Genomic DNA, 12,636 nt, shown 5'->3' on the forward strand with positions numbered 1-12,636 from the left:
ATTCGGTATCATAAAACTCTTATTTTATTGCGGTATTATTTATTTTTATGGAAATATTTATATAGCAATATAAAAACTCACATTTTGCATTTTTGGTTAAAAATAAATTCAATGATAAAAAAAAAAAAAATGTATCATGATAGATTATTTAATACAAACTAGTAGAAGACCCCTGCGGTAATTATATAAAAAACAAAATTTATATGTGTATATGAAAAAAAAGTCGATATGATAAAATATTGAAAATTTGAGATTGTCTTCTTTCTTCTTTTTATAAAAGCTTATTAGGTTAAGCTTTTGAATAATCCTGATCATAAGCTTGGTTTCCCTCCCCCTCACATGAGCTTACGTAATAAGGCTCACGCCAACATTAAATGCGGTTTTTTTTGTCAGGTAATCTAGTGGCCAGAATTTACCTTATAGAATGAATAAGTAGGGTGTCCGGGGTTCGAACCCCGGCCCCTGAATATAATAATGGACTGCGGGTTCTAACTAGCCATTTTCCTCCCAATTCTTGCTAACCTTGCATATACAAGTTTGAATTTGAATTGTCATTTCCGTCTTCAAAGCAATAATTTCGACAATAATAAATTCTCATGAACTCTACATTACTTATACACGAAGTTTACCAAATAATACTTTGTACGAAGCAACCAATTGTTTTTACCAAGGCACATTTCTTTGTCCATATGCAACATTTTGATTTCCATGACACCCCTATCTCCACTCTCCTTTGTTCCTTCTAATTTTTGAGAAACTTCTATGTGTTGCGCGTCCACCCCTCTACTGCCCTCACATGGCCATCCCAACAGAGTCTTTGCCTCAACAACACACAGTAATCAAACATCTATAGGGTTTCTGATTTCCTTATGCTTCAATATCTGTTAATATTCTTCTTTCTTTGTTTTCATCATTTCATTTGATTAATTCAATCTCATAGCTTCATTTTATCATTCTTGATTTCATCTTAAAATATTTTTCCTTTATCCCCCTTCTTCTTCATATTTGTCTCAAGAATTAGCTACGAAATTAATGGGACAAATATGGAATTGAAGGAGGTCAAGTGGTGGTTGATAGGAATTCTTGGACGCAAAACTAGATTGAACGAATACGGTGGTGGAAGGTGACTCAAACAATTGTAAATGCGACATTTATTGTTTCCTCAACGGATTTCCATGTAAAGATGTGTTATGAAACCTTTTTTTAATTATGTGATTCAAGTTGTTAGATTGACATTTATTTCTTTGTTCAGGTTTGAACTCAAACCTCCAACTTCTTATTCCTTAACAATTGATCTATACTTAGTTATTAGATTAGTTTTTCTCTTTTACCCGAGTTTGAACCAAGACCTCCAACTTCTTATCGTTCAAGATCAAACTATTGAGCTACCCAACCCCATCTCTTTTTTTTTTTTTTTAAGGAAACCCATCTCTTTTATTGTTGATTGATGCACAATCGATATAAAATACTCAATTGGTTTCCTATTATAAGTCCCTCTGACCAATATGAAATACTCCTAGAGTTATTTACTCAACAAAATAAGTTCAACGATGGCATTAGATTTGTTGCATGTTAAGAAAAATACTTTTTTTTTTTTGTGGTAGCTGGGGTTTGAACCCCGGACCTTATATATTATTATGCATTATTCATACTAACTGAGCTAAGCTCACAAGGACATATTATGAAAAATACTTTACGAGAGGGGATAAATTTACTAATTTTATTAAATAAAAAAATAAATATGTAAATTATTATATTGTTTTTATTCTCTAAGAGAAAATCCATTAATTAACTAGTTTTTTTGGTCGGCTATTATTTAGTCTCAAAAACTATCACTCTCTCTTCAATTTATTTATAAATATAATAATTCATCTTTAAATTACATAAAATCTATCAATTTGATTGCTAATTTTAATATTAGCTACTAATTAATTGATGGATTTCGTATATTTATGAATATTTATTGTATTTTCATAGAGATTATAAACCAGAATGGTAGTTTGATAATTAAATTAATAGTTTATGTCAAGAAAAAAAAATAATGTATAAGTAATTAGTAATCGGGGAAAATTCTTAAGAAGGGCATTTGGGTCATTTCCTCCTACATATATATAAGCTATCTCGTGAAAATTTTGTGTCACTTGGCTGATCATTGTAGCAAAATCAGTAAAGGAGGAAATGAATAACAAAGATGTGTGGATCAAAGGAAGTGGTAATCAATAGATAAAGTGTCTTCAAACATCAACAACAAAAACAGACCTAAATCTAAGTGTAGAGCAACACCACAAGCATAATCAAAGTAATAAAGATAAGCAATGAAAGAAAGGAACAAACACACCAAGATTGTTGGCTCAGTTCGGTCCAATATGACCTAATTTGGGGGAGAGAGCAGCCCTCCAATCCACTATGATGAAAGAGTTACAAAATAGTTACAAGAAATTAGCTTATAAGCTTACACAAGAACAAGACTTAATTTCTACCCATTTTGTGTCACCCTCACTCTCAATGAATCTTAAGAGAAAACACAAAAGGAAGCTTTTTGATCCTTCCAATGGCGAAATCTCACTACCCAAGGTGTTTACAATGTTCCCCAACCCAAGAGATCCTCACTACAAAGACACTCAACCCTAAAGTTACCTCCTTTGTAATCCAAGTTTCTCTCTCTAAAAGCTCTTCTTCAAAATCTGCACAAGAACACTTATATAGCAGTCTTCAGTTGTCAAAATCGTGTCATGTTTGTCCAAATCGTGACACGATTGGTGCGTACGACCCAAGGTACGGCCAACCTTATCTTGAAAATGTGCCCAGCAAGTTGAAAATTGTGTCACGTTTTCCTAAAAACGTGACACGATTGAGCACCCTGAAAAACCATGCTCGCTGCCTGAAAATTGTGACACGACGTGTCACGATTTCTCTATTCTCCCAAAACACAAATTTGAAGACAAATTTCAACAATTATGTTTATAAGAAATTATATAAGCAGTTAAGTTATGGCATTCGCACTTCGCGTCAGTACTGGAGTTGAGGTTCCCCGTCAGTAGTGGACATACATTTTTCCAATGCAAGTCCTACATGACGATAAGAGGAGTTCCGATGTTAGCCTGATACAATATGAAATTTCATCAGACAACAGTGGAATGTGGTTGGGGTTACTCTACCCGATGCATTCCGTAAAATGAACTCTGATAATAATTGTGTGTTACACGCTCACAGTGCTAACCAAAAAGAATGATAACATGAAATATGATATGATATGACAAGAATTATGATAGTATACTGTCAATGATCCTAGACTTCCCCAGATCGATACGATGTGCAAAATAGAACAACAAACCCTAAATTATGTTTATGTACAAATAAATGACGATCATAGGTTTCCAAGATTGCCTATAGTCTAGGATAAGTGGAACTCACTAAGACATCATGTCTCACCCCAATCCCTTTATTTCATTTTAGATAAGCAGGTTGATCGTGGCAAAGGCAAGTAGAAGAAGCTGGATGACTATGTACAGTTGTCTCTTATTATGTCATCAATTGTATTTCCTTATGTATAGTGTACTCATTAGTTACTGTATTATTACTTAAACAAGCATTTTACATTTTGTACTTGCAAGATTACAAACATCATTAAATAAATGAACCTAAAATATTGAGTTTTGCTTATAACCGTAACTGGAGGATATAATTAATTATTTTTTCTTATACCTTAAAGTCTCAAGGAAGTTAGCTCTAATAACTTAAAGTTCACTTTAAGATAAGTAAAGTCTTATAAAAGATTGTTTCAACTAAAATATGAACTCGATGCATTTCAAGAGCGTTTATAATCCAATTAATAAATTAATTAACATATAGATACTGTAAAGTATTATATTGTTAAAAAAATAACTGGTAGTAATAAAAAATTTAGTACAAAGTCAAATAAACATAATCTACTAATTTTTTTCTTGAAGGAAACATAATCTAATAGTTATTATATCATGAATTTTAGTTTTTTTACTACTAGTGAGATCAATGTCTTTATTTTTTTGCAGGGATAGTTATGTCTTTAGGGTGCTAATGTTAAATCACACATTAAAATTAATATTTTCATGTAGTTAAAGTATATTATCGCATCCTTTTTTTACCCAAAAAAAATTCATTATTCTCATATAGCGATCAAGTTTATTATCACATCCCTTTTTGCACCCAAAAAGAAAAAATCATTATTCTCACATAATTGATTTAAATTGATTACTCATAAAAATACATTACAAATTTTTTATAATCGATGAATGAAAAATTATTATTAATTACAGTGAAATTAATGATCATTTTACAATAAAGTCAAATGTTATTTGAATTTTTCCCCAATAGTCTTCTATGGGATTTGAACTTCGCCCTTTGAGGTTACAAATTTCATCCATATCAAAACCTCAAGGACAAATTCATTACATTTTTATTTATTTATCTTTAGTAGTATCATGCATCCTAATAAGTTATCTAAGCTATTTTGAAAAGAGGGGATTTAAGAGAAGGATTTGAAAATGGACCCTCAACTAGCCCTTTTGCTATTAGCTTATAAGCTGCTTCAGTAAAGTGAGGTCCGTCCCAATTTATACGCTTTGAAGGATCAGAGCAAACTATAGCGACAAGTGATCCACATCCTCCACAACATGCTTTGAAAATAGCATCCTTATCAAAACCTGCATAATTAATTTGATTGATCCAGTAAGCATGCATAAATGAAATAAAAAGGAATAATTTTTGGTAGCAATAGCAATCAAATACGTATATTGTTATTTCCAACATATATAATTATATATAAATACTGCTCACCATATTGTTGCGGTGTTTGATATAAACGTTTGGCATCATTATAGTAGTCAAAGTATATTATCTTAACTTCAGGGTGCTTCTGTCTTAGTGTCTCTATAGAATTTTTTAGTTGCCCATTAAAGTACTCGACTAAATTATTGTAAGCTATTAAGCACCCAAATTCATCATAGTCTTCTTTCTTATTACTATTCACCAATGTTAACATTCCAGCACTGCATCCCATCGGAAAATTCCCAGGTACCACTAGCTCTACAGCTCCTTCTTCGACTAGCACCTAGCACATAGAAACAAAATCAATGTCACATTTTTTCACGCGGATGATCCAATCAATGATATTTCTCTTTGAATTATAATTTAGTGAAGTAGTCATTCCAAAACTTAATTGCAATAAAACATACATTTGTGGTGTTAGTAATGGCTTCAACCATAAAGGGAACTATTTCTCGAAGTTCTGTAACAGTTTTATTCTTCATATGCTTCATAATATCGTTGCCACCAATTTCTCCAACTATAAACAATGATTTCTTGAAGTAGATATTGCAATCTATCATACAATGAAGCAAAGTTTGTTAGCCATATCGAAAAAATTTCATGTATTTCATAAAAATAAAAAAATAAAAAAATCCACTACTTATGGTAAAACCTTCTTTGCTTTTACAGAGGAGGGGTTTGATATTCTTGAACCATCCAAGTTGAATGCTCAATGAGTTATTTGTATCTGGAAGAGGAAGCCCATTTTTGACATAATACTCAACATCGAGTACAGTGGCACCAGCAAATGCAAAATTTACTCCTTTTTTGATATCTTGGTCTATGCTTTTATTCTCATAGGCAGGCAAAAACGGCAACCCATATGCCTCGGCTACAATTGAAATGATCACATGTTAAAGAACTTTGATCAAAATTTAATTGCATATTACTCTTATTGATTTCCACAACAGAAAATAGATTTTTTATTTATTTTTAATAAAACCTCATTTCATTATTTTTTTTTTATCTAAATATCAAGTTAAGACATTAAACCATATTTCACGTATGTGTATCTAGGTATCTGTGTGTGAGAGAGAGATAATATATCAAATACATTTTGTAGATTGCATGTAAATAATTTTTATTGTTTCTTATTCTTATCATTGGAGAAAAACTAATTTATAATACTAGAAAAAAACTTAATCATACCAATAAAATCTATGATTAGTCGTCCATTTGACATACGTCCTGAAGGATGTTTAAAGTAACTAGAACCATAAGGAATAGGGTTAGGCATAGGTAGCAAGATAGAAGCAGCATTCCCAGTGTCACTTATAGAATCACCAAAGTTAAAGAAAGCTTCATATGAGAGAGGATTTGCATTTGAAACTACATTTTGTAGAAAACCACATGTGAAGGTGATGAGGAAGAGAGTGAATACATTCATGGTTTAATTGTAAGGAAGGAAATTATCAATATTATTAATTAAGATGAATATGATGATGGGTGATTGGCAATGAGATTGATCAACCTTATATATATATTGCCACACCAACGAGTAATCTTGTCATAAAACTATCATTCTAACCAGGAAGTAGTTAATTGTTTTGATTCAATTAAAGCTGTTATATTTTGTATTAATTAATGTTTTTGAACACGTAAGCATCCTTTAAATATGAGTTCATTAATTACCTCAACAATTTTTCCTACCCTTGTTTGGGCTGTTACACATGGCTAGTTAGTTTGCAACAATTCCCTACAACAAGATTCGTAAACTTAAACCAAATGTGTTACAATAATTTCCTTTAATAGATGTGTAAATGATTCAATGTACTGTTAGATTTGTCATAAATATTTTTAGAAAATAGCCGATGTATCATATATTTGCAACACTCATCATTCTCAAACTTCCACTCAACACCTTATTTTTTTTACCTCACTTTCAATATATTTACCACGTCACTCTTTCTATTTTTGACTCATGGTGTTGAATGAGTGTATGGGCATGCACAAATAATTTTACAATAGAATATTATCTTATATTTTCAATTAGTAATATAAGGACCCATAATATGGTTCAAAGGTGAACCACCACCACTTTTAGTAAAGCACGAGATTTTGTCCAATTTTTTTTTTTTGTCAATATCCACTATGTTACAAAATTTTGTAGGAGCGATTTTAATTTTTTTTGGTTACAAGGGAAAATAACATAAATAGGAAAAAGAAAACAGAGGCAAGGAACAAAGAAAAAAGTCTGAACAGACAAACAAAAACTAGCCCTTAGATAAAAAGGTTCCCCAAGCATCATTCCTTAGCAGGTCATTCATCCCAACAAGAGAAGACAAGTGGATAGATAACTCAAGATCAGACGAGACTCCCATTTTAACCAAAAAACCGGCGCATTGATTGCTCCTGCAGTGTGTGAACGATAGTAATATTACCGAGGCATATCATGTCCCTTATGTCTTGGAGAGATCTTAATTAAAATAAAACAAAACAAAACTCTCAAATTTAAAAGCTTATTAGTAAAATAAAATAAAATTATTCTCTATGAAAAAAATAAAGATTCCCAAGTGTTATTGCAACCCCCATTATCAACTATTTTTAAATCTTTAATTGTACTTTTTATTTAATCATAATTTATTTTTGAAACCATATAATTTATTAGATATTTAAAATTGATATTAGTATTCGTTCAATACATAAGTTTCTATGTACTTGCATGTAATATTTTTCAATTAATATTTCAAGAACTATTGAATATAATATTTCAATTAATGTTCTATGTACTTCCAAATTGACTCAAACACCCTCTCCTTCGACCGGCTCAAAGTGACATCCACATCTAATGATTGTTCAAGCAACATATATATATATGCCGACTTAACCGAGAAAACCCTGATTTCGTCCACTTTCCACCACCACTTATCCTCCCAAACCAAAACACTCCACTCCAGGATCACATCCTTCAAATCGTTAAGCAAATTCAATTCCCGCACGAAAAGCGGTCTTCGCCACAATAAAGACCAAGCATCAATATCTTCATTTGCACCTCACAAATTACCCACCTTCGCTTCCTTTTGAAGAGAAATAGAAAAAAGTCGAGGGAAGGAAGTTGATTTCGCACCCACGTGTCCCTCCAAAAACTCGTATTCTGTCCATTCCCCACCTTTCTAACAACACAATTATTAAACCAACTTGTTCCCCGTCATCATGAATTGCCACAAAATAAGAAAATATTTTGTAGACACTTATACATCAATTAATAATCTTGACAAAGAATGAAATAGAGGAATATTGTGATATATGTAATAGGTTGATGATATGATAAAAAGAGAGATAAAGAGAAAAATAAAGCATTGAATCAGTGTTAGAAAAATAGTGTGTCAATTATTGTTAATATAGGTCTCTATTTTCCTGTCAAAGGAAAAATCTGTGTACTCAAGCTTATTTCTCATGGCATGATTTGCTTTTTTCTAGAAGGTGATGGCGCTGATTTGAGTGTTTTAAGACTTGGAAAACATTGATGTCTTCCGGGATAACAGGATAGTCAAAGGTTATGTTATGCTATGTTTTTTTTTTCAATTTATTTCATTCATATCTCAATTTTATCGTCAAGTTATTGTCGATAGATGTTTGCTATTTTGCATTTTTACTTAATTGTCAAGCAATTTTTTAGTCAATTCTTAAGATTTTTTTATTAGGCATTATTGGCTCCTTTGAATGTAAGTGTTCCACATAGATCAATTTTTTTGTTTGGTCAAGTAGTATAGTGGTTAGAATTCACCTTTTTTAAGGTGAATAAATGTGGTGTTCGGGGTTCGAACCTCGGCCCCTGTCAACTAAGTTAAACTCGTGAGATGCATAAATCAATTTTTAATCAAGTGACATGAGTTTTTTTTTTTTTTTTTATATATATTTAGTAACTATTTCATGGTAAATTTATATTCTATTCCAGTTTTGTATTGATAATTAAAAATAATTTCATATCTTGATTATGTTATCATTCCTTTAATTCCAACACTGCCCTGAATTACAGGCATGTCATTGACGTACATAGTTTGCCCATTTTCTATTTCTCGATAAAGTTGTTATATTGACACACACAATGTTTAGTTTGTTTTCCATATATGAGGTCAAAATGTTTAGTTCGTTTTCCATATGAGATGAGAGAAAATAATGTTTTAACAAATTCAAACTCCAAATAAACAATGTGTTTAGTTTGTTTTCGGGAGGAAGACTTGCTTGAACACAAATACAAATAAATAAGATTTGGATACACTCACACAAGTAGAGAAAAATAAATTAAAAAGAATTAAGTCATATCATTCTATCATTTTTTTCTTGAATTTTGTTCAATTATGTGTGTATGTCTAAACACTTTTTACTTGTGTAAGTCACACAACCTGAACACGACCGCTCCCTCTAACAATGTAGGTAACTTGTAAAGCAGAATCACAAGATAAGGTTCTTTGTGTTCAAAAGAACAACCCTTCCACCATTCTTAATATCAAAACATCCAATGATGCCTCTAGACAATTCAAGGCCATCCCTTTCTTGTGTTCCTCTTTTGGTTGAGGAAGGTTGATGTTTCCTTCCAGCTTCACAATCCCTTTACCGGATTGTTTTCCAACGAGGGTTTTCACGTTGTTCTTGTCCAAGTCCTAAGCTCTTCCGACAAACTCAGTTGAAAATCCGGTAAAGATTCCATTAGGACCTGTGAGGAAAAAATCAGTAAACTCACCAGGCTTGTGTGCATTTGAAGTATCGCCGACAAACCCTAAATTATGTTTATGTACAAATAAATGACAATCATAGGTTTCCAAGATCGCCTACAGTCTAGGATAGGTGGAACTCACTAAGACATCATGTCTCACCCCAATCCCTTTATTTTATTTTAGATAAGCAGGTTGATCGTGGCAAGGGCAAGTAGAAGAAGCTGGATGATTATGTACAGTTGTCTCTTATTATGCCATCAATTGTATTTCCTTATGTATAGTGTACTCGTTAGTTAGTGTATTATTACTTAAACAAGGATTTTACATTTTGTACTCGCCGGTTAGTGCATTTGTATTCAGATACGGCTTATGGTTTGTACTCGTCAATTAGCATTTTTCCTCAGATGTATGAGACTGTGCTTGAATATAATTCATTTCAGACAAAATTCATGTTGTAATTTTAATATATCCAGTATCTTAATATAATTTATTTCAGACAAAATTCATGTTGTAATTAAATATGTTAGACAGTTTAGTATGGACATTACAGTTTATTCGTCTATTGTGGTATAAAAAATGAAATGCTTATACTAATTTGATTTACCAGTTTTTGTGAACCGTATGTGTAACGCTCCTATTTCTATTAAAGCAATTAAACATGCGAATAATACATTTATTCAAGAAATAGAGATTACGTCTTATTCAAAATTCAAAAACCGATAGACATGTATGTAAATCTCAACAGTTACAGCGGAATATAAATCAGAGTGATCGAATATATACATGCCATGAGCAAATAAATCATATCCCAAAGATAAATCTCAAAACCCAAACATACGGGTAGTCATCAACAAAATAATAATCCAAAGGAAAATATAAACAACCTAATCTAGACCGACACGACAAGCCTAGATCAGAGCCGACACGACACCGATATCGGAGGAAGCTCCCGATATCCCAAGCAAAGACTCACCGAGACTACTCCTACACAACGTCTACTCACCCATACAAGCAAGTAGGCGGTTAAAACCACTGGGGGTAAGCATTACATTATCATAATCCAGATAACAATTAAATCAAATAATATCATGTACTTGAATAATAATAGTCATGCATAAATACTTATATCACAACTTGATAGCTCATATCAACATATATCAATCACATGAGTAATTATCCAATCATAAATATTCATTCACAAACATCAATCATTGAGCAATCATTATCAACATTCATTCATCTCATTTATCACCAATCACATATTTCACATAGGACTCATGATATGATATGCACTTATTGACACATAAATGCATGTGGTACCAAATCTCAACAAGATCGTCACCTTTCGATGCCACTTGCACATCGAATGTAAGGGCTCACACCTGCCTTACAATAATCTCGAAGTAAAAGAGTTCAACCCTTTTACGGCAACAACGACTATGATGCATGAACATGTATAAGGACTCGATAATGCGACAACAATTCACAATCTCAACCCAATATATAGGACAACACCCAATTATATTGATTATCTCCACAACATTGCATTACCAAGGAAACATGTCCACACACAATTAAATCATAGTATTCATCATCACATAAACAACTTGATTAACAATAATCACAATATCGTCCACACAATTTCACTTAATCATATGAACATTTCACCAATTATCTCTACAACATTGCATTACCAAGGAAACATGTCCACACACAATTAAATCATAGTATTCATCATCACATAAACAACTTGATTAACAATAATCACAATATCGTTCACACAATTTCACTTAATCATATGAACATTTCACCACACCAACTTGAAACGAAACAACAAGGACAATTGAACACTATTAACCAATCTTAATCAATAATGCATACATGAAGTTAAGTCGTCTTCGAACCATCACATTAACCCAAGCACAACTTATGTTCATGAAAGAATCCTATTTTCACAACCTTTCACAATCCCACCCGAAATATCACTTTTTACATGATTAAGACATTGAACCAACTTTAGAAATCAAACAAGCAATATACAACCTTAGTCCTATGCTTTTTCTTTGAGAAATCGAGTTTTTGGAAAAATTCATGTTCTAGGACTATTTTCAAAAGTTATGATACGATTCACAAAACCGAGTCCAATCTAATTCAATTGATGTTACAAAAGGTTTAGAAAGCTCAAATACATTTAATTACATCAAAAGAATCAGTTTGGAACCACCCGGATTGATTCCCCATAGCCCAAAATACACGAAACGAGAAGTGCAGTTCTGGGCATCTCGCTTAAGCCAGATTTCTAGCTCAAGCCAGATTTCTCCAAGGAGAGCTCGCTTAGAGCTAGCTCAAGCCAGATTGACAGCACAGTAAAAATTCAGTTTTCGTTTCGCCATTTCGTCCGAGAAATTCAAACCGTTAATCCGATTTTGATTTCGTTTTCGTCTACGCGTTCCTTACACTTAACTCTATCTTATTCCACAGAAAATTCATGTTCCAACCATCCCAAAACAAATTACCCAAACCTCACATAAACACTTATTTTCAAAATAGTTCACAATCGAAGTTTCACACGAAACTCTCGTTTTCTTCCAAAAGACTCAACAACCATTTTCTTAAAGTCAAAACAGAAAATTCAATTTGTCTAACTCACCCAAAAACACCCAAAAACTTATTCAACAACCAATATTCAAAATGTTCATTTAACAAATAATTCACCCAATCAACACATTCCCACAAAACCGATAACAACAACTTATTTCAAATCACAAATCATGAGTTATGAACACCACCCAAGCCATGAATCATTAACAACAATATCTCTTAACCACAACAATATCAATTAAACATGATTCTCATCACAATTCAACAACAACATGTCATAAGTCATCAATTAAGCATAATTTCACAACAACCCATTTTCATACATTATGAACATGTTATTTCATCATTAACATACTCAAACTTATCACCAAAACAAGAGCACGAAAATTAAAGATTGGGTTCATACAGATTCTCGCTCAATTAAGCATTTTTTTTTTATACAAACCAAGAAAATTGCAAACAAACAATTATGATTATGATGAAGACTAACCCCCTTACCTTAGGTTATGATTAATCCAAACTTAGGCTTCAC

The 12,636-nt window shown here is 32.1% G+C and overlaps 1 protein-coding gene across 1 annotated transcript; it reads right to left on the minus strand.

Annotated features, from left to right (window-relative positions):
• Positions 1-4,479: 4,479 nt before the first annotated feature.
• LOC25487332 (GDSL esterase/lipase At5g45910) lies at positions 4,480-6,232 on the minus strand. Its single transcript, XM_013609232.2, has 5 exons — positions 5,995-6,232; positions 5,459-5,677; positions 5,214-5,359; positions 4,816-5,089; positions 4,480-4,682 (listed from the first exon to the last, which is right to left on the minus strand). Exons 1-5 carry the CDS (start codon positions 6,230-6,232, stop codon positions 4,480-4,482), a joined length of 1,080 nt encoding a protein of 359 aa, XP_013464686.2.
• Positions 6,233-12,636: the final 6,404 nt, after the last annotated feature.

The sequence above is a fragment of the Medicago truncatula genome, chromosome 2, assembly GCF_003473485.1.
Source record: "Medicago truncatula cultivar Jemalong A17 chromosome 2, MtrunA17r5.0-ANR, whole genome shotgun sequence".
NCBI classification, from domain to species: domain Eukaryota; kingdom Viridiplantae; phylum Streptophyta; class Magnoliopsida; order Fabales; family Fabaceae; genus Medicago; species Medicago truncatula.

What these genes read in the sequence shown, in the direction of transcription:
- LOC25487332 (XM_013609232.2), bottom strand. Translation starts at nt 6,232, where the DNA reads ATGAATGTATTCACTCTCTTCCTCATCACCTTCACATGTGGTTTTCTA. An exon ending in CCTCTGTAAAAGCAAAGAAG is followed by an intron (nt 5,360 to 5,458) that starts GTTTTACCATAA and finishes ATTGTATGATAG; the next exon opens with ATTGCAATATCTACTTCAAG. An exon ending in TCAAACACCGCAACAATATG is followed by an intron (nt 4,683 to 4,815) that starts GTGAGCAGTATT and finishes TTAATTATGCAG; the next exon opens with GTTTTGATAAGGATGCTATT.